Below are 23,328 nucleotides of genomic sequence, written 5' to 3' on the forward strand. Positions count from 1 at the left end.
CCTCATAGCCAGTAGGATCTCGACAGAACAACAACGACAACACCACCACCCTGCTGGACAACCACGCCAACCTCGGACTCAAGCAACTGGTGAACACCCCCACCCACTACGCCGGCCACACGCTTGACCCCGTCTTCTCCTCCAGCAAACACATCTCCTTCAGCCACTCCACCGGACTATACTGGACTGATCACAGCTGCGCCCACTTCAACTTCAGGAGAACCACGACCCATCACCACCCGCAACAGGTCCCCCGCAGAAGCTGAGGCAAGGTCACCGCCGACCAGCTCACCACCTCACTCAGCCAGAACCCTCCCGCCAACACAACGGACCCCAACGAAGCAGCCTGCAACCTCACACAGTGGCTCACCAACTGCACCGATAACCTCGCTCCACTGAAGAACCCTCCCAGCAGACCCGGCAGCAAGAAAGCCTCGTGGTTCAACAACGAACTCAAAACCTCCAAGAAAAACTGCTGCACCCTCGAGAAAACCTGGCGCCACGACCAGACTACAGAAAACATGACAGCCCTCAAAAACGCCACCAGCTGATCTGCACCACCAAAAGGACAACATTCAAAGAACGACTGGGCAACAATACCCACAACAGTAAGGAACTCTTCAGCATCGTTAAAGAGCTCTCCAACCCCAGCGCCTGCAACAACGACATCACACCCTCGCAAGACCTCTGCGACTCACTCGCCTCGTTCTTCCACGCAAAATCGCTGATATACACAGCAGCTTCGGCGCACGGACCACGCACCCAACCACCGAACCGGCGCCCCCCACCACCACTCTATGCAACAGCACCGAAGACACCACCCACACGATGAACACCATCCACTCCGGCTCCCCAACCGACCCCTGCCCTCGCCACGTCTTCAACAAGGCCGACTCCATCATCGCACCCCAACTCCGGGACATCATCAACATCTCCTTCGCCACCGCCAACTTTCCGGAAAGCTGGAAACATGCCGAGCTCAGCGCCCTCCTGAAGAAACCCACCGCGGACCCCACGGACCTCAAGAACTTCTGCCGCATCTCGCTCCTCCCTTTCCCTGCCAAAGTCATCGAGAAGACCGTCAACAAACAACTCGCCACCTTCCTCAAGACGAACGGATCCCTCGACCTCTCGCAGTCCGGTTTCTGAGCTAACCGCAGCACCGAGACCGCCCTCATCGCAGCCACCGACGACATCAGATCCCTGCTTGACAACGGGGAAACAGCTGCCCTCATCCTCCTGGATCTCTCAGCAGCATTCGACACAGTATACCACCGCACACTAATACAGCGCCTCAGCAACACCGGAATCCAAGGGAAGGCACTGGAGTGGATCATCTCGTTCCTCGCCGGAAGAACCCAGAGAGTCGGCCTCCCCCCGTTCCGATCCGTGGCCACCGAAGTCATCTGCGGCGTACCTCAAGGATCCTCGCTCAGCCCCACCCTCTTCAACGTCTACATGAGTCCCCTTGCAGCCATCACACGCCAACACAACCTAAACATAATTTCCTACGCTGACGACACCCAGCTGATCCTCTCCCTCACCAACGACGACTCCACCGCCAGAGCCAGCCTACAGGAAGGAATGAAAGACGTCGCAGAGTGGATGAAGACCAGCCGCCTGAAACTGAACTCCCCCGCCACGACCACATCTCTACCCAACTGAGAGACCTGCACTGGCTCCCCGTCAGCAAGAGAATCACGTTCAGACTCCTCACCCACGCACACAAGGCTCTCCACGACCTGGGCCCCAAGTACCTCAACAACCGCCTCACATTCTACACACCCACCCGCCAGCTCCGCTCGACCAGATCGCCCTCGCAACCGTCCCACGCACTCGCAGAGCCATCGCTGGAGGAAGTTCCTTCTCCTACCTGGCGGCCAAGACATGGAACTCTCTCCCCATCCACCTACGGCTGACCCAGGACCATCTCTCCTTCAGGAAAACAACTCAAGACCTGGCTGTTCGAGCAGTAGCGGACCTCCCTCCCCTCCCCTCCCAGCGCCTTGAGACCCTAGCGGGTGAGTAGCGCGCTTTATAAATTTGCCTGTTTGATTGATTGAGTAAGGGTGGGGGAATGGGGCACATTTGGTGTAGTGGCTTGAAGAAAAGATGCCCACTTGTGCCCCCACTGGTCAGCTTCTATACTGCAGCTCTCTGAAGTGCTCAACATACGAGAAGAGAGTTGCCACCCAAAATATGGCCACCGGAAGTGGAGAACAAGTTTGAGGACAATCCATGGCTCAGCAGATTATATGATGATGGAGGCATTTCTGAGCTTGTTGCAACAGCAGGACATATCCCTACATGATCTGCTTTTAAAGCAATACCCAGTTGATTTTAAGCTCCCGAGCCATAGATTTGACAGAGCAGCAACATACGACACACACGGATTCATTAATCGGCTCATACAATATACTGACAAAACAACATCATTTAAAAGTCATTGAATGCAGAGTGTGGGCAAAAAATATCCAGACGAGACGTCCTAGTGGTTAGAAGGATAATAAGTCGAGTAACTGTAGGCTGTGCAGCTGTAAACGGAATCAATTGTGCGCTTCATTAGCTACTGCCCAATCGGGGTTCTTTACCCGTTAACCTCGGTGCAAAATAAACCGCGGTGCGGGCGTTCTATTGCGCGGGTGAGGCCGTGTCAGCAAACAGACGTGCGCAGCACTACGGAGGTAGTGCTCGCGACAGCCGTTGGCCGACGCGTGCAGCGAACGGGTTACAGAGCGCGGCTCATCACCTGCGAGAGTCTCAAGGACCCAGGGGATGGGGGCAGAGGGGGGTGTTCTGCAGTTCAGTCGAAGAGCCAGGTGTTGAGGTCCTTCTTGAAGTGAGGCAGTGATGGCGATGGCCTGAGATGTAGAGGTAGAGTTCCAGGACATAGCAGCACGGTAGGAGAAGGATCTACCTCCAGCCATGGTCTTGTGGGTCAGTGAGATGGTAGCCAGGGCCAGTCGGGCGGAGCGGAGATGTCTGGTGGGTGTGTAGAAGGAGAGGCGGTGGTTGAGGTATGCAGGTCCAGTGTTGTAGAGGGATTTGTAGGTGTGCGAGGGGAGCTTGAAGGTGAATCTTTTGTCCTGAAAGGTGTAAGGATGCCGCTAGGGAATGTTCTAAGTATCATATCAGAGTAAAGCTGGGAAGAAAAAACATCTTCATTTAACTTTTTTTTTATGTGTCAGAAATGTGGCCTGATTGCTTTCCTTTTAATATAATAAGTGTCAGTATTTTTAATGAAAAAGGACATAATGCAATTTTTGAGAACACTACACTGGGCTTGTACTAATGTACCTCTTTTGTGTTGCAACTTGACTACCGAATTTCATTTTTAGTACTGTTATGGCCAGCCACTGCATGGGGATTCGTGAAAAATTAGCCAAAGTTGTATATATATAAAACATGCTTATGTACGGATGTTGCATTGGTTTTAATTAATGATTGCACTGATTAATCTACAGCAGGTGCATTAGCCCCCTCAGCTATTTTACTAGTTGTATTCCCGGGGATGGATGGATGGATGGATGGATGGATGGATGGATGGATGGATGGATGGATGGATGGATGGATGGATGGATGGATGGGTGGATGGGTGGATGGATGGATGGATGGGTGGGTGGGTGGGTGGATGGATGGATGGATGGATGGATGGATGGATGGGTGGATGGGTGGATGGGTGGATGGATGGATGGATGGATGGATGGGTGGGTGGGTGGGTGGGTGGATGGGTGGATGGATGGATGGATGGATGGATGGATGGATGGATGGATGGATGGATGGATGCACAGATATCTCTGCGGTTTGTGATTTAAGTCCCTGACTTTTTAGCTTGCTGTCGATTTAGTTAGGGTCAGAGTGTACAAATAGTGCACGCGCCCTCTCAGATAGGCGGGTTCTCGCAGACTCCCTGCTGCGCGTGGCACCGCACCCCCTCTTGCCTGGGACCTCTGATTCCACCCCTTTTCTGCCCACAAAGTTGTCGGTTCCCGGAGTATCATTTTTTCCCATTTCCAGCACCGACAAGGAGAGGCACACAACAATGAAAGAAAATGTAACTTAAGGAGGGAGGGGACAAATTCAAAGAAACTTTCAGGGGCATATGGGACGTGAGGGAGAAAGAAAATTAATACCATGAAAGAGAAGCAAGCATCGAGGGAGGGAAAAGAAAGTAAGAGAAGGAAAAAATAAGCAGTACAACAAATAGAAACGAGGGAGAAAGAAGAAACATGCAGACAAGGACAGAAGCGAACGAGGTGGAGGGAAAGTGCCAGAAAGTAACCACTTTAGCAGGCAGCCGGAGGAAGCGCCTAACCTTGGGATGTTTGGACAACAGCGAGAAGACAAAAGCGCTCAGTGCGGGGACCATCGTGTCCCCAACTAAGTGTCAACCCGCTGCGGGGCGGGCGGGCGGGGCGCAGAGGGTCCCGGAGCCCCGCGCCTCCAGGGAGGGCAGGCGGCAGAGCAGCGGGCACAGGCTGGCACTGCGCGCAGGGCCTCCATGGAGTGGCGCGAGAAGAGCGAGCCCCGCACCGGCAAGCTGGACACCGACATCACCTACGCCGAGCTCAACTTCCTGCGGGCCTCGCGGCTGAACGTGGGGAGCATGAGCAGCGAGACCCCCGCCGTGCCGGCCAAGCCCACCATGTGAGTAGCCGCGCCCTCCCGCGGCGTGGGGGGCCCCGGGCCTACGGGCATAGGCGGGCACTGCCGTCTGCAGGGGAAGGGGGCTAAGTGCCTGCGGTGAGAGAAGTCAAAGTGCCTGCAGTGAGACAGGCCTACTCTAAGTGCTTGCAGTGAGATAAGTCGAAGTGTCTAAAATGAGAGAAGTCAAAGTGCTTGCAGTGAGAGGGATTATAGTGATTACAGGTAGAGGGGATAAAAAAGTGTTTACCTCACGAGTGTCAAAGTGAAGTGCGAAGAGTCCATGAGAAAAGAGAGGGGTCAAGGTGTTTACAGTGAGAAAAGGCCAAAATAATTGCAGTGAGAAAGAGTTAAGGAGAAAAGAGAGGTCAAAGTGCAGGGAGTAGAACAGTAGATGGGGTACACGTGCTCACAGTGAGAATGGTTACCGTGCTCCCAGTTAAGAGTTATAGTGTTCAGAGTGCAGAAGGGAGAGGAAAAAAGAGAAGGTTCAATGTGTTTCAAGTGACAGTGGTCGAAGTGCTGGGAGATGGGGTACAGTGAGATGGTTCAGCGAGAAAAGAGATTGTTCAAAGTGCTATAGTAAGAATGCTTATAGTGCCTCCAGTTAGAAGAGATCATAGTGTGTACCTGTAGAGTGTCGAAGTGAGAGGTGTGAACGTGGAGTGAGACGGGTCAGCGAGAAACGACGGTCAAAGTGTTTATAATGGAGGACGCAAAGTGCAATGAAAGTGCTCAAAGGCCAACAGTGAAAGGGGTGCAAGAGGAGGCCGAAGTTAGGGGTCAAAGTGTTCACCTTGAGAGTGTCGAAGTCAGAGGTGTCAGGGTGCAGTGAGGCGGATCAGTCAGAAAAGAGAGGGGTGTTTATAATGAGGGGTCGACAAGAAAAGAGAGGGGTTAGTGATGAGAGAAGGCGCAAAGTGTTAACAGTGAGAGAGTGAAAGTGACGTGAGAGGAGTTAATGCACTTACAGTTAGAGAGGGGGGTCAAAGTGTTTACGTGAGAGTGAAAGTGACGTGAGAGGGGTTAAAGCACTTACAGCTAGAGAGGGGGAGGGGGGGGGGGGGTCAAAGCGTTTACCGTGAGTGTGTCACAGTAAAATGAGGGGTAATAGTGCTTAGAGGGAGAGGCTTAAGAGTGCCCCTATCCCCAACCCACTCGACCGTTTGTTTTTTACATTTCTTAAAAAAGCACATTAGCGCTATCTAGAAACATATTGCACAACTCTTCATTTACAAATCCTTCTCGGACTGATAACAGTGTTCGCCTCATTTTGCATTTACACACATCTGTTGTGCCACACTACTACAAAATTACATACCAGATGCATCTAGCGCTTTTTTTTACAGTATAGCATAGCCAGAAATGTATGCCAAAGCAAATACATCTCCTAAGCGAGACCTATTGCCTTTGCCGATGCTTGTTCCTTTATGCCTCCAAGGACTTTCACCGGGTTATGGTTCTGGCTCCTTGTAGGCCCACTTTGTGGCAGTGGTGGCTGCAGTTAGAGGTGCCTAGGTGGTAGGTGGTGGCTGCAGTGTGAGGGCAGTGGTGGCTGCAGTGTGAGGGCTGTGGTGGCTGCAGTGAGAGTGCTGTGGTGGCTGCAGTGTGAGGGCTGTGGTGGCTGCAGTGTGAGGGCAGTGGTGGCTGCAGTGTGAAAGCTGTGGTGGCTTCAGTGTGAGGGCTGTGGTGGCTGCAGTGTGAGGGCTGTGGTGGTAGCAGTGTGAGGGCAGTGGTGGCTGCAGTGTGAGGGCAGTGGTGGCTGCAGTGTGAGGGTGTTGTGGCTGCAGTGTGAGGGTGTTGTGGCTGCAGTGTGAGGGTGTGGTGGCTGCAGTGTGAGGGTGTGGTAGCTGCAGTGTGAGGGCTGTGGTGGCTGCAGTGTGAGGGCAGTGGTGGCTGCAGTGTGAGGGCTGTGGTGGCTGCAGTGTGAAGGCAGTGGTGGCTGCAGTGTGAGGGCTGTGGTGGCTGCAGTATGAGGGTGTGGTGGCTGCAGTGTGAGGGCAGTGGTGGCTGCAGTGTGAGGGCAGTGGTGGCTGCAGTGTGAGGGTGTGGTGGCTGCAGTGTGAGGGCTGTGGGTGCTGCAGTGTGAGGGCTGTGGTGGCTGCAGTGTGAGGGCTGTGGTGGCTGCAGTGTGAGGGCTGTGGTGGCTGCAGTGTGAGGGCTGTGGTGGCTGCAGTGTGAGGGGTGTGGTGGCTGCAGTGTGAGGGTGTGGTGGCTTCAGTGTGAGGGCTGTGGTGGCTGCAGTGTGAGGGTGTGGTGGCTGCAGTGTGAGGGCTGTGGTGGCTGCAGTGTGAGGGCTGTGGTGGCTGCAGTGTGAGAGTGTGGTGGCTGCAGTGTGAGGGCGTGGTGGCTGCAGTGTGAGGGCAGTGGTGGCTGCAGTGTGAGGGCAGTGGTGGCTGCAGTGTGAGGGCAGTGGTGGCTGCAGTGTGAGGGTGGGGTGGCTGCAGTGTGAGGGTGTGATGGCTGCAGTGTGAGGGCTGTGGTGGCTGCAGTGTGAGGGTGTTGTGGCTGCAGTGTGAGGGCTGTGGTGGCTGCAGTGTGAGGGCTGTGGTGGCTGCAGTGTGAGGGCTGGGGTGACTGCAGTGTGAGGGCTGGGGTGGCTGCAGTGAGAAGGGCTGTGGTGGCTGCAGTGAGAAGGGCTGTGGTGGCTGCAGTGAGAAGGGCTGTGGCTGTGCCCTGGGAGGAGGTTTTGTTGGTTACAGATAGGAGAGATTCAGGTGTCTTGAGGCCTCTGCAGTATGTTTTTAGAATACACTCCATCATTTCTTTGCCTGTATGGTGCTGAATTATATGATGTGCTATTCATAGACTAACTTCGAGCCTCTTGATGCAGACAGCCCCGGCGAGCCCAGGGGCTACAGCCTTCCCACTGCACCTTCATTCGGTCTGCTATGGATGCCCCTGAGGACTAGATTCTGCAGCCTTAGTTTACCTCATTGTATGGAGGGCAGGTGGTTCACGCAGGGGCGGCTCTAGGCTCATAGCGGCCCTGGGCAGGGAGCGTAGGTAGGGGCCGTGGAAGAGGGGGTCCGGGCGGGGCCACGGAAGAGGGGGCGTCAGGGTGTTTGGAAGTGGAACTGAGCCGGAGGCCGCCAAATCCCTGCCAGGTGCCGCCTCGCAAATATGTATCCATCCTCAGAGGATTATTATATTAAGGATATATATTGGTGTGGCGGCCACTGGGGTTTGGCGGCCCTGTGCAGGTGCACAGCTTGTACATGCCTAAGGCCGCCCCTGGTTCACGGGATAAGTGAGTACTTGCTCACTTCGGTACCCACAGACGTTAGTGTGTCCTACCCTTCCCCTGCACACGGTCATCTAAGGTAGATGGCTGCATGGAGGTAAGTGGATTTGTGGCATTAATGTAGGTTGGCGGGGCACTGAAGAGTAGTGTTATGTGTTGACATGAGTCGGGTGGGCAGAGGATTTGGGGTTGAAAGACCACCACACCCGCCCCCCTAACCCTGCTCAAAACCATGTGACTTCCGGCATTTTGCCAACACACTGGCTTACCTAGATATCCTGCTCCAGGGACTCCTGTCTGGTGTCACTTGAAAGAGGCACCATCTGTTCTCTTTGTGCTAGGCTGTGCCAGACCGAGGTCAGAGTTCACTCAGACTGTACCTGTTGGGATGAAAGTTTTCTGCTGGGCTTTGGAAAGCTGTGCCCTCCCATCTTTACATGTTGGTCTGGCTTACCCTGCGTTCTCCCCCCAGTGGGCTCCATAACACGCGAGCCCGCCCCGCTGGGGATGCTCAATGTCCTTCCTGGTTTTTGTAGAAACCAGAAGGCCCTGTTGTAGGCCCATAGATACCCCTTAAAATGCCAAGTGCCCTCTCTATTTGGAACCATGAGACTGACAGTGCTTGCAGCTGGAGTCTAGTCCAGGAGTGCAGAGCTTTTCATCTGCACCCCTTTGGGGAGCCTGCCTAACTGTTCTCCCCAGTTAAGGTCCAAGCTGTCTCCAAAACAGAGTTTCTTCACCATCATCATGTCTGGTACTAGCATGAAGGTTGGCTGTGGTGTGGATATGGTATGTGTGGTTCTCTGCTGGAATGGTAAATAGTGGGCTCCATGTTGTCCCGGTGTGTTTGTGTGCGCTGTGCAAAATGGTGGCTTCCATTGTGTTTGAGTGGGCGACGTCCATCTTGGATTGTAAGCCCAAGTATCGTTGTACCTTTCCATTTCCTGGCTAAAATTGGCCCATCCCACATTGCACGTTTTTCTTTGTTTTTGCCAACCTATTTTTGGCCTTGCACATCTGGATGCCCATATGTTTTAAAGTTAGATGTAATTTGTGATATTGTACAAAATCTGATGTGTGTGAAAACCTTGGTTTTTGTAAGAGTATGTGGCAGGGGTCAGAGCTAATATTAAGGTAGTACCTTAATTTGTTAATTTCATGTTTTGGAGAGTTTGTGCCATAGCCAGTATTACACCGCCATGAACCTTAACTCCCTTTTAACTTTAGGGATGTTTTGGGCAATTTCATTGCTCCTTTTAGGGTGGTATATAGGTATCCCACCTTGCCCAAGGTGAGGTATCTTTCTTCCCCTCTCCTTGCAAAGGGCATGGGGTATATTCTCCGCCTCCTGCCCTGCCCAAGGGCAGGGGGTGAACATTTGCAGCATTTTGTGCCCCACCTTGCCCAAGAGCAATCCCCTCCCCAGCTTTCCCCAAGGGCGAGGGCTCATCGTATGCCCCTACCCCGCTTTGCCCAGGGATGTTGTTGTAATCTCACCCCCGTGGTCAGGCGCGAGTGGTTGGGGATTCAGGGTTTACAACATAGTGGACCCAACCTTGCCCAAGTGGTGAGTAATAGATTATTTTAACACATACCTGCGTTGGCCTAAGGTTGGGTGGTGTATAGCCCCAACACCTTGCCTGAGGGGGTTTATTTCTTTCATCTGACTTTCCCAAAGGCAGGGATATATTCCCCTCCCCTAGCCTTATCCAAGGACGAGGGCTGGTGGGGCCTGTGTAGCATTTTAAGCCTGCCTTGCCTAAGATCAGATGTGTTTGTCATATCTCTGCCTGGCCGGTTTACTAGGGTTTGGGGGACTTTTGCATCTTTTGGATGCTGTTTAAGCCAAGGACAAGGATGGGGTGTATCCCCCGCCACCTGGCGCAGAGGGGGTATATAGCCCCTATTTTTCCTAAGTGCTTTACCTACTTAATGAGGTGTGGCAGTGGTCTGTAACCAGCATGGTCGGAGGAGGGAGGTTTATTTTTCAATTCCCAACCTGCCCATGGGTTTGAGGAAGTACATTTTTAACCCACCCAGACCTTACTAAAGGACAATCATTTTGGGGGCCTTAGTTGAGCAGGCAGCTCCAAACTTGGCCAAAACATTCACTCCCCTGGGCAAGGCTTTGTTGTGTAACCAGCTCGCACCCCGCACTTTGAAAATGTGAGATGGGCTCCAGGGGGCAAAGTGAGGAGGTACAAGAAAATGACCGGCCCTTGTTGGGGAGGGTTTTTGAAACCGCCTATGCCACCAAGCTTCGTTGTCCTCCCTCGCACACTCGCCTTGCTTAGGGACAATGAAGGTGAGTGCCGAACTCTCTTTTTTTTTTACATATCTTTTTATTAACATGTATCAACATAAACTTAATGTACAGAGGAAAAAAAACATTGGAAGATACTGTGCAGACCAAGTACAATCACAAGTGCAGTAGGATCTTACATTGGGTGTCATGGAGAAGGGACATCATCACAGTCGATATTACGGGGTGGGATACTTATATTTCCGCGATACGAGGTCCAGGGGTCCCAAATATTAGACCATTTACGGGGGCAACCTCGGGCCATGTAGACCGTCTTTTCCCTGTGCATACACCAGTCGAGGTCCCTCTTCCAATCCCCCATTGTGGGTGCATGCGAGGCCCCCAGAGCTGTGCTGAGTGCAGAACTCTTAGGAGGACTCAGGTGGGGAAAAATTAAAGAACCCCCCACTCTCAGGCAAGGATGCAGGTTATGTGGAGTGCATCAGTGTCAAAAATCGCTCTCTGCCCTTTGCCAGGACTGGGGTGTTTTAGGTCTAGGCTCGATAGCGCATGCACTGTCTCAAAGAGACATGTTTTGTTTAATCTGTGGGCTTCAGCCCACTCACAGGCTTCACATTTGCTCGCTAGATCATCGGTCTTATATTCCTTGTCGCTATTAGTCCCTGGCATGCATTTTCAAGCCTCTTCTTGTGTTCACGGTGGTGGCTAGCTTAAATAGAAAATGGTGGGCGTGAAGGCGAACGACTCATTATAAATTCAGGTGCGGGAGAATGACCGGTGCAGCACTTCTCTTTGCTGCCTATGAGCAGGAAAAGGAAGGACTTCATTCCTGCTTGTGGAAGGCAACTCCAACAAATCCTGGTGCTGCTCTCATGCTGTGAAAGTAGCTCCTGGATTGGTGGGAGCAGAATCACCCAGAGCTCATTTTGCGGCTGGATGCCTGTGCCAGCAATCCTAGACAGGCTGCATCACAGCCTTTGGATTGCAGGCAGAGTCATAACACAGGCCCCGCAGCCCCCGCAGTGCGAGGGGGGGCAAGCTTCAGGGCCCCCCTCAGCACAGTAAGCACAGTACTTCCACCGGAGAGCTCCTGATTGAGCTCGCAGGGGACCCCTCCACGTACCTTGCAGGGGAGCCCCCTCAAGTTTCGTTTCGCCACTGATTGCAGGGTCTACAGAGAGCATGTCAGGCTGGCCGTCGCAAGCCGGTCGGCCAATCTGACATGCTCACTGTTGACCACAGTGCTGTCATCCTGCATTTGCAGGATTCAGCCCAGCCTCCACCCTTGCACTGTACACAGTGTGAGCCGGTGCGGTGGCACATAAATAAAATGGCACTGACATGTCAGTTTATTTATTTGTGTTTGCCTGCTGTGTTCGCAGCAGGCGGGGTAACACTCCTCCACTCCTGAGGAGAAGCCTCCCATGTGTGTTTAGCCCTCCCCTCAGAACATGGACCAAGTACTTGTTAACATCCACTGCTCCTGTTTTTAAGACCATTTTAGGACCTACTTTTTTCTTTCTTTTTCAGCACTCTACATAGTTTTCATGCTTTTACCAGCTCAGTGTCCTCCCACCAGTCCTTATGCCCACCAACAGATCACCCCCTCCCTTGTCACTGCTTTTCCCTTCGTTGCTGCTTTTTTCTCCCTTTTCCTCCTCCCTTCCATCACTGCTTGCTCCCATGCCCCTCCTGGTGCTTGCCCCGTCCACAGATCACTTCTCCCCTCTGCCCTCACAGCTTTCCTGTTTTCTGTTTTCCCCACCTCCACCTCCTCCCTCCCATCTCTCCTTACTCCGTCACACCTCCTGGTGCTTGCTCCGTACACAAATCACCCCCTACCTGCTTTAACCCCCCATTGTAGTCTGTTTTGGCAGGGGTCTCCAAACCGGTCCTGGAGGGCCGGATCCATGCCAGATTTTTTGGATATCCCCATTGAGATACATGTAGTAATTTTAAACATCTGGCATGGATCCGGCCCTCCAGGACCGGTTTGGAGACCCCTGTTCTAGAGAGTGCTGATGTTCTGGATTGTAAAGCCCTGTTAGTGTATAACTGACTTGCTGAATGGAGGATGTGTGCACAGCTGCTATTACTTGGCATTCGTGTAGTCTCTGTTTATTTTCTGCACGTGTGGGTACTAGGTATGTGTGCATGGTTACACCGCGTCGTCTTTTGGTAATGGTGTATGGCTGGAAAATCTGACCTCGAGGGAATTCGTTATGCATTATCACAGGGCATGTCAGAGCTTCTAAAGTACCCGAGTCTTCTGCTGCAGTTTCATATCCACATTTCTCCCGTGTGAAATCATTGAACTGTACTTGTCTTAACTTGTTGTTTCTTATTTCATAGGGTGGGACTCTATTTCTTCCAATTTCTCCCGCCAGGACACTTTTTAACTTTTTTCACATTCACCTGTAGTGTTTCCATGCACCAATGTTGCTTAACTTGAATTCCCTGCAATTGAGGCATGTTGAGTCTTAATGTCATGAAGGTCTGCCTGCCCCTCAGTGTCCATGGCAAAAGTAGTCCTTTCATTGTGGTTGCCGATGCAATGTATTTCCTCATTTTCACTACTGTAAACCAGCCTAACACTGATTCTTTCTGGGTTTTTTGAGTACAGTTTTATAAAGCACCAACACCACCTGAAGGTATGGGAATGCTTTTCATTAGCACCAGTTCCTTTACACAAGGATACATTCATTTTTGTCGGCGCGGGGAGATTAAGTGATTTTCCCAGAATCAAGGATGTTAAACTGACGCTGAAACTCAAACCCGGTTTCCCAGCTCCATAGTTGGCAGCTCTGGCCCTTATGCCACATCCTCTCTCTAGCCTCGGCCTCAGTTCCACATTTTGTGATTACGGGCAAATCACTTAATCTCCCCGTGGCTGCCTGCATTTGCTGTTGGTTACCCATCCACCTCCCGCCCGTCACTGCTTGACCGTACTGAACTCAGTTGCACATATCCTCTCCTCTACTGAGTCTATTTTTCTTATTTTGTGTGCAGTTTTATGTAGCGCCAACACCACCCGAAGGTATCGGAACTCTTTACATAGGCACCAGTTACTTCTTTTGTGCAGTTTTCATATAGCACCAACACCACCGGAAAGCATTGGAGAGCTTTACATTAGCACCAGTTACTTTACACAATGATGCATTTGTTTTTGTAGGTATGGCGAGAATGTGATTTTCCCAAAATCAAGGATGTTAAGCCGACCCCAAAACTCGAACCCAGTTTCCCAGCTCCATACTTGGCAGCTCTGGCCCTTACACTATACCCACTCCCGAAAGGACGTCATATCATCTCCCTAGTCTCGGCCTGAGTTTCATATTTTGTGGTTACAGGTAAATAAAGTAGTTTCTAAACACATATAGCATTGGCAAAGAGAGTAGATTTCGACTTTGCGAAATCTATTGTTTCTAGGTCTCGGCTAGACAGCACATACGCTGTCTCGAAGAGACGTGTTGTGTTCCATCTGAGGGCTTACAGCCCATCTCCTACCATTGGTAAACTTCAGCATCGTTCTCATTTTCTTTTATTCCAATTGTCATGGCATGCTGGTGTCTTGCCCTCTGCTTGTGTTTGGCACTGCCATAGCACATCCTGGTTTGCCAAGCAATTTTTTTCTTTGTTTTCAAGCACTCCATAGGAGGACTTGTGTTTTCAGGCTGTCTCCCTTGTACACATGCCCACATGCAACTAAAATGCATTCACTTGTACATAAGCAAATGCATTTCTTAAAAAGTTTTTAAAACTCGAACAGCGCTTGTTTATTTGTAATTTTCTGCATGAGCCGATGGTAGCAGAGTGCTTGAAGTGCTCGCCAGTTACATTCCACAATGACACATCCATTTTTGTTGCTGATCCTGCTTCCATTAAGGATTTTTTTTACACTTTCATTGTTGCTTTCTCTTGCCCTCTCCTATCATTGCTTGCCCACCTCGCCATCTCCTCCTGCTTCCCTGCTTTACCCTTTCCCCCACTACCTCCCCCGTCGCTGCTGTTTTTATAAATGTTATTTTTTTACACGATCCAATGGTATTGGAGCGCTGTTCCGTCCTCCATCTTGCCATAGTGCTAACACCAGCCAATGCTTTTGGAGCACTTTAAGTGCTCACCAGTTACCATACACAATGACACATTCATTCTCATACGCTGGGGGAAGCGTAAGTGATTTGCCCAGAATCACAAACTGTTTAAGTCGACCTCGAAATTTGAACCAGGTCCCTCAGTTCCCCTGGTAGCAGCTCTGGCCGTTACGCCACACCCCCAATTTACTTCAAAGAACCTCAACTGTTTCTCACTATCACTTCCATATTTGTTCCGTAAGATCCTGTCAACACAGAACAAGGATTGGCAAAGTCAATAGATCTAAGTGATGCTTGAGCTGTTGGCCTTGACTTTATGAATGTCCTTTAGCCATGTTGTCTAGCAGCACATCTGCTGTTCAGCATGGTTGAAAGTCACAGAAAAAAGTGCTATGATCTGGTCAGCGCAGGCCATGTCATAGCTAATTTTTCGTGTTAGGAGGGGCAGGACAATAAACTCAACATGAGGGGCAAAGAGTCTCTGCGTTGGCTCATTATCCTATGATTCTGGGCCTTCAGTGACTTTCAGCCATGCTGAACAGCAGATGGGTGGATAGACAACATGGCTAAGAGACATTCACATTGACAAGGCCAATAGCTCGGGTATTGCAGAGACCTATTGGCTTTGCCAATACTTGCTTCATTTTGTTACCACCAACCTTTCAAGGGCAGGGATCTCGCTCACCCTCGTGATCTTATTCAAGCCGGGAGCGCGTGAGTGTGAGGGGCTTTCGTAGAGTAACTTCTCCCGAGCCTTCCAGCTTTCCTGCTCCGCGGCTCTGTATTTTATATTCTTTTTTTCAAATGTTCGCAAACATTTGTAACAGATGATTATCGATTGCCACTGCACATGCGTAAGACAGCACATGCACATTTTTCATTTCCCATACGTCACCATGAGTTTCTCTGTTTTTCCCTAGTGATTGTAAACAATCATAGATATGCAGGTATGTAGTGGGAGCATTAACACTGTACACTCCTTTTGGTTTATAGCTCCAAAAATGTTTAGATGAATATTTTACCAAACCAAGAACTTTTTAGGGACCCCACATAACCTTTGATCTATTTCAGCAATCTACCTCACATTGAGCGTGCTTAAAATTGCCCACTGAGCACCATCTGTCTTAGGTTTGGTGAAAACTGCTCATGGGGACCGGGAGCACAGGTATTATAGATGCAAAAAAGAGAGGAATGAGCCTTAACTGGAGAAGTTTGACTTGGGCGAGAAAGAGTATAGCGCATAGTATAGTGGAAATAGAAGGGTGGTATCTATTCAAATACCAGACATCCTTCCTAAATTACTTCTGATAGATTTTGAGAGCCTATCAGAAGTGGTACAAAATATTTTTCTAACCTGACTTACAGTATCCTTTCCATGTAAGACTGGGGGTATCTCATTCCTTACAAATCACGGCCCTGTTGCGTCATGTGTTTTCCTGTTAGCTCCACTTGTTCTGAATTTGCAATAGTTACCAAAGAGCGTGTGTACAACATGATACACGTCATTTGGTAAATGTTGCAATTATAGAACAAGTTGTTCTATTGTTGTTGGAAACTTTGAGCCAGAAAAGGCTTTTTAACCAAAAGCACTTTGCAAGCTGGAATGTATGTACCCCAAAATGATCAGTATGAAAATCTAAACAACAAGTCCCAGAAAGCAACATGTTGTTGTTGAAAAGCCATGTCTGGTTGAAGGTGTCACTCAGTGTGTAATAACTCTTGGTATTAGGGAACAGCAGTATCCAAGGGTGGAAATCTCCCCTGGCAGGGGTACAATGCTAATTAAACTTTTAAAGAAATATACATGGATTTATGAAGGGTACATTGGCTGTGCCCAGTTCTGGCCTGCGGCTCAAGTGCTCATAGCTACCGTACGCTGGTGCCATTGACAGCCCTGTCCCTGCTTCCTGCTGCAGCTCTCGTCCTGTTGTGTTGCTGTGGACTCTCGTGTGAGGCTGTGATGTGATTCTCAATGAGAAGAAAGACGTAGTAAAGTTAAAGTACAGTCACTAAGGCTGCATCCCTCACTCTGGAATTTGTGAGGGCGAAAGGTGTGCGGACAGCCAAGCACAGTCCCTCTGTGTCAGAACAGGTACAAGTTTGCCCCATTACCTGCTTTTCTTTTTAGGCCCAGTGAAAACAAGGAAGGCTTGGGTCCTGTAGTCCCAGACTGGGCCAGCCAAATGTTGAAATCACAGAAAGGTGTCAAGGGAGGTTTATTTTAAATATTCGCGACAAACCTGAGACCACTAACTCTGAGGTTTATGAGCATTTATTCTGCTTAGTTTTGATAATTCAAGAAGACAATGATAAATCAATTGGACATGTGTTTTAAAATGAAACACCACATTAGTAAATCACACAATTGCGACACATTTGTATACGTGATTTAGAACCATTTCTTTTGTGAGACAATATATACAACACATACATAATACCAAACGTTATTTGTGACAAAAATATATACAGCAAACCAATGATCACAAGACAAACATTGATAAATTAAGTGTGCCAGCCTGAAATTAAACCAGACCTGCATTTGCACTGAAAACACAAGGCGGACAATTGCTCATTCAAAGACACATGCCTTCTGTCCTGCCTGTGGGAGGGTGGGGATGCATATCCTACTTAAGGGTGTTGAAAACCTAGAAAAAGGGGGAAATCATTTCTATTCAGTCCCCTCGTGGCACATCCTGTTCTACCTCCGCCCACACTCAGCAGCCAACGCGTTTCGAATCCCCAACAATTACGGGATTCTTGTTAGGTTGAGCATTCAAGAACTCTTGTATATACTTTAAGTATATACTTCTCTTGGGCTTGAAGCCATTCCCCCTGCTTTTCATTGGTCTGTATCAGTGTCCTTTAAAAAATCCATGCTTTCTAGTGGTCAGTCCTGCCTCTTTGTACTCTCCTTTTGCTCTTTCGTTCCTCTCACAGAGCTGGGACTGATAACTGTATGTTTACGCTTTGGTTCTATGTCAGTTCTTTAGGGGACTACTGGTGTTGTGCTTCTTGCCCTGTGGCTCCTCGAACATCTGCTCCCACATTAAACCCTAACAAAAGACAGCTCCCAGGCTCGGCTTGTTTTCTTTTCTTTCAGACCAGCCCAGCCCAGGCTGTTTTTGGAAGCCAGCGCTCTGTATTTTCACTTTTGTGTAAACAGGTCTGTAAATCTTATTTCATAGCTCACTGAAACTAGCAGAGAAGCCCAGGTGCCTCCGTCTGTTTCCGGCAGAGCATGCTTCCAAGAGGGCAGATGGTCTGGAGAGCACCTCTCCTTGCCTCTTTCTTCCTACCATCTCTGTTGACGAAACTTGCAGGCACGCCATGGTGGAATGCAGGCCTTTTAAATAACTGCAAAATAATTGGAAGGCTGTGGATTTTTTTAACGGAATGCATGCGTGTATTTTTTATGGGTGGGCGGAATTTGCGTAATCACGTTACGCAAATGTCAGCGAAACGGTAAAAATCTCTGCGAACACACAGAAAGTCCGCGAACACGCGGAATTGCTTGTTTGCGATGCTTTTTTCCTGTTCGCAATTGCTATTTGCGTGCATTTTGAGAACGCGTACAAGCAAAAAAGTTTGCGAAGTCACGGCACGCAGAATTTTGGGCAATTTTGCGTTCTCCGCGAAAAGTGAAATTACCCAAATTCCGCTAGCAGAACGGAATTTACTGCCCAGGCCTAGTATATTTACAACTGTCTCCTTTGTATGCTTGATACCCCTGCTCCGTGCATTTCTCAAGCACTCTGTGCTTCAGTGCACCCCACGCTCCACATTCCTGTTTCCCTTGTTTGCTGCTGGTCTAGCCACCCGCCTGTACTTTGCATCCTGGGTAATGTGGCAGCCTAAGGACCCCACCAGGGACCTACAGTTCCAGGGTTTTCCCCTGAGGTTGCCTTCGCTTCCAGACACAGGTGGCCTTGTATCTTTACATCGTCTCCCCCCTGCTTTATGTCCTAACCAACACTCCACCCCACCACTCTTCCCTCCACTGTCCGCGGCCCCATGCCCAGCACAGGACGACTTTTACGCTGCCAGCATCTGTTTTTCTAAGGTATGTATAAATTAGGATTCCGGACAGCCACTCTGGACTAACCATTTCCTTTTCTCAAAAAATGCTCCTGTAATTGTGTGTTTGTTTTCATTTATTTGCTCTGCACAGTATAACGACGTGTTGTACTGGAACTGCGCTCAAACTCTGTTCAGGGACATGCAGTGGTTAGAGGACAGTTTAATTTAGAAACATCAGCCAAAAGTCACCCATGTGTCAGGGAAGAAGCACAGTGTGACATTAAAAGAACACATCTTAGTACTAACTCATGGAGACAACAGATATAAAGGTATTAGAATGCTATTTTTTCGAATCAGTTGGGTCTGCATTTACATCTTGCTATTGGCCCTCTGCTCCCCGGCACAAGCGGGCTAATAGTTCTTATAGAGCCGTAAAGCCATGAATTTCTAGGTACAGGCGGCGTGCGAACCTGTGAGGGGGGAGCAGGGGCGGCTCTAGGCCCATGGCGGCCCTGGGTAGGGAGCGTAGGTAGGGGGCCCCCGGAGGAACGCAGGCGCGGAGGCCAGTGAAGAGGGCGGGGTCAGGGTGTTTGGAAGTGGAACAGAGCCGGAGGCCGCTAAATCCCTTCCAGGTGCCGCCACGCAAATATGTATCCATCCTCAGAGGATTATTATATTAAGGATATATATTGGCGTTGCGGGCCCTGGGGTTTGGCGGCCCTGTGCAGGTGCAAGGCTTGCACATGCCTAAGGCTGTCCCTGGGGGGAGGGTGGAGTCCGGGTCTGCTGCAGATGTCATGGCTGGATCAGCATTAGGAGGGTACATTCTTTTATTGGTCGTGCACAGTCAGCTCACTGGACTGTGCTGTTCAGTGGTGAGAAACAAGGCCACTGCTGGACTTCTGTGAAGAGTTTCTGCAAATAAAATATTGACAGGAAACAATGTTCAGTTTTCATTGAAGACCCATCGGGTTAAACCAGGTTAGCATTTTCTTTAATAGCCCAGCTTTTCACAAGTTAATGGCTGTCACTTCTCGATCCTTTATTAAAAAGTATTGTAACCGTTGCAAGCTTTAATATTATTATTATTATTTCCTTCACTCCTCCTGCATGCTTCAATATGCTATACAGTAGTTATGTCGTAATAAAGGTATAATAATATTCAACACAACAAACCTGGCAGGAATTGGAAGCTGTATTACAAAAATATACTTTTTTATATCACACTGTTTTGTTCCACAGCTTTAAATAAGGCTGTTTTTTTTAAAATACACCTAAGTGTTGGATTTTATATTGTAGCACCAGTTCTTTGGATCTTAATGAACGTCGTTTTAATAAGTTTTATTTATACTTTGTGATGGGGGGCGGAGCTAGCCGGCTTCGATGGCAGACGCATAAGAGCGCAGCTCCTCACGATCGCCCGACAAAATCCTATAATTTATCCTGTTTAGGACGTCGCATTCACAAGAAACGCTGGGGGTCTCCTCCGCTCGCCTCGGCTGAGCCCCGGTGAGACTTTCGGCGGGAGCCGTGCCCGGAATCTGCATCTAAAGGACTCCTCCCGTGAGCGCCGGACCAGGCCCTGAGACACCGGACTCTCCTACTTAGAGACCCGCGCTACGTCACCCGACGTGCGGCGGCGGCGAATCCTGCTCCTCGGAGCCCGACGGAGCCCAACACAGAGTCACCTTGCTCTACCCCCTGGTCACAGGATCACCGGAGGCCCGCCGCAGGGTGCGGAAGCGGGTAGGATCCCTCGTAGTGACGGCGAACTTGCTGGTGCGCCAGGGAAGTGAATACTCCACATCCTCATATCGATACGCCGGCTTGGGCTTGACCACTCCTGTACCGCCACAGGGCGGAGGGGTCACCTGAACCCAACCAGCTTGGGGGTGCACGTGGCCCAAAACTTGAACGGATAGGGCACCCAGAAGACACAGCCCAGTCCTGCTGGCCCACTGCGGAGTGATATTGGGGTCAAACAAGAACAGAGGAGGTGCAGGGGAACCGGAGGGTGCACTCCCACACTGCACTGGGCCCTTTCCGTGGGCCGGCGGGAAACGTACGCAGTTGCAGACTCTGGAGACAAGTGTGGCCTGCGTGACCACAGAGCCCCCATAAACAGTCATGGGAAAGGGGGATAGAACCCAGACGAAACTGTCCTTCGACCAGCGACAACAGAAGGAGCCGAAGCCGCGAGCAGTACACACGCCAACTAACAGTGGAGAGCCGGGGAACTCTCTCTGCGCAGAGATTAAGGAGATGCTAACAACGATGGAAAAGGGCCTACAAGACGGCATGTCGGCCATTGGCACTAAGATCGAGGCGCTGTCCTACCGGATGGATCGTATGACCGAGAGGATGGACAAGCATGGGGAGAGGCTGGACATGGCGGAGCGCCGCTTGACCGAGGCCGAGGAAGTGCAAACGGAGTGGGACGGTGACTGCAAGCAATTCAGTAGACTGTTGCAGGTCATCCAGGACAAGTCCGAGGACTTGGAGGCGCGCTCTCGGCGCTCTAACATTCGCATTACAGGAGTGGCAGAGACGACCCACACGGGTAAAATGGAACTGTTCGTCGAAAAGCTCCTGGTGACACTCCTAGGAGAGGGCACCTTTTCGCCAATGTTCATTGTGGAACGCGCCCACCGCACTCTTGGCCCACGTCCTCCCCCGGGTGCTAATCCCAGACCAATCTTTGCGAAATTGCTTAATTACAGGGACAGAGACGCGGCCCTCAGAACAGCCCGGGAGAAAGGGAAATTACAATACGAGGGAATGGACATATCGCTGTATCCTGATTTCACGACAAAAGTCCAGGAGGAGAGAAGGCGTTTTGCCCCGCACAAACAGCAGCTCCGAGACCTCGGCCTGGATTACGCCATCTTGTATCCGGCGAAGCTCCGCATCAACAGACAGGGGCACACGCACTTTTTCACTGACCCTAAAGAATTGCAAAAATCTCTGAAGGTGTGGGCCAGAGAGCGGTGAGGGAGTCCAGAGACCCAGTCGACGGAGCCGAGTGGTAACAACGATCTTGAGGAGCAGGATTGAGCCGGGGGAAGTAGTCGGAGACTCGAGGAGGGACATCAGCCTGACGATCAACACGACGCGCCCCCGGGAGCGTGGGTGATGCTCCCAGCGCAGTGTCGGATTCAGACGAATGGACCCGACAAGATGGCCTCCGGGTGAGATCATTGCATAATGGGACCGAACTATTGTGGGGGCGCACTACTTTGACAGTGATGGTACAAGTCGTAATCAGAAACAAGGAGCTCGTACGCTGGGGGAGACAAGCCAAGGGGAGCTCCCGCGGGGCGGGGGGGGACCCCTGACAGTCAGCTACCTACAGTACTTACTGGCCACTGTCGACTCACACAAGGAGGGTGATGGTGAAGGGGCAGAACAGTGATATTTCCTTGTGGACCCAACAGGAGGGGGGAAAGCAGTGGAACTTGTTTGGCTACCTCTGCCCTAGCGCTGTCAGCAGTTATGGCCCACAGTGGGCCTAGTTTGGGGATTCAACGAGGGTTTCTCTCAGCGGGGGGGGGGGACAGGGGACTCGGTCAGACCAGGTTGGGGTTGGTAGGCTGTGGTGGGGGGGGGCTGAAAGTTTTGAGGTGGGGTGTTTTTGGTGGGTGGACTCCAGGCGAGCTCCAAATTGTTGCTATGCTGATGGTTATTTTGCTGCATGTTCTGTGTAATTGGTGCTCTGCTGCGCTACTCACTGCCCATGAGGCAGGGACCCTCAAGCTCTCGGATGCTCACATGGTCGTATACCACACGACTCTCCACGAGGTGCGGGTGTTGGGGAGTGTCACTCCCTGCACTGTTGGAGCCCTGTCCATGTTGGGGGTGCGGTGTGAAACACTGGGAGCACACGGGATACGTCACTGCATAGGTTATGGCTAATGTACAACCTGGGGACGCGACTAGAGATACTGAGCCCCTCAAAGCACTGACAAGGAATGTGAGAGGGCTCAACGATTATCGTAAGCTCCGAAAGGTCCTACACTACCTACAAAGACACCAGATAGACTTGGCCTTGCTACAAGAAACGCACCTACCTAACACTAGCAAGATGCTCTCACATAAGGGGCTCCAGGGCAACTCTACATATGCGGGCTTCACCACTCACGCACGGGGGGTCCTCACATGGGTCAATCCTAGGTCCAAATTGCACCTCACACAACTATATGCTGACCCGGAGGGAAGGTTCGTGTTAAGCAGATGTACGGGAAAGGGACAAGATTTAGTGGTCATGAATGTGTACGGACCCAACTACGATTCTCCTGACTTTTACACGGCAGCGGCAGGACATTGCGCGGAGTGGACCTCCTCTAGGATGCTATGGGGGGGGGGGGGGGGGGGGGGGGGGGGATTTTAATTTGATTTTTGACACTGAACTGGATAGATCTGCAGGTCCGCCTAGACGCCCGGCTGCTGCGGCATTGCAAATGCAGGCTGAGATGGTTCGACTGGGGCTGGTGGACGTTTGGAGGGAGAGACACCGGGACAGGGGGGGGTACACTCACTACTCAGCGTACCACAATATCCACACCAGAATAGATTACTGGATGTCCACGCACTCCCTTCTAGAGACGGTGAGAAGTTGTAAAGTGCTACCCCGCACGCTGTCGGACCACTCCCCGCTACTGTTAGTTCTTGATTCCCCCAGAGTGAGGATCCCTCCATTCACGTGGCGTCTCCCACCGTACTCGCTGCTGGACGAGGCATTCAGGGGCGAGTTAGGTGAGGAGATAGACATGTTCTTTGCAACTAATATAGGGTCAGTGGACAGTTTCCGGACTGTGTGGGAGGCCTTTAAGGTCTACATTAGGGGAGTAGCCATGGCTAAGCACTCCAGTGTTTTGAAAGCCATTAGACAGAGACTGACACACCTAGAGGGGCAAATAGCCGAACTAGAGAGGCAACACGTAGCGGGCATGACATCTGAGGGTGCCGGAGACCTGCAAGAGCTTCTGAAAGAGTTCAATGAGGAGGCAGAGAGGGAGGTCCGTCACCTGGGCAAATACGCAACGGCGCGGGTATATGGGGAGGGGGAGCGA

At 50.9% G+C, this 23,328-nt stretch overlaps 1 protein-coding gene across 1 annotated transcript in view; it reads left to right on the forward strand.

Moving 5' to 3' along the window:
- The first annotated feature begins 4,486 nt into the window (after positions 1-4,486).
- Positions 4,487-23,328, forward strand: part of LOC147706458 (uncharacterized) — a 78,273-nt gene continuing 59,431 nt past the window's right edge. The window contains exon 1 of the mRNA XM_086929084.1: positions 4,487-4,647. Within this exon, the coding sequence (XP_086785210.1) occupies positions 4,502-4,647 (146 nt within the window). The 5' untranslated portion in view covers positions 4,487-4,501. The remainder of the gene's footprint in view (positions 4,648-23,328) is intronic.

This window comes from Lissotriton vulgaris, chromosome 7, assembly GCF_964263255.1.
Source record: "Lissotriton vulgaris chromosome 7, aLisVul1.2, whole genome shotgun sequence".
Taxonomy (NCBI): domain Eukaryota; kingdom Metazoa; phylum Chordata; class Amphibia; order Caudata; family Salamandridae; genus Lissotriton; species Lissotriton vulgaris.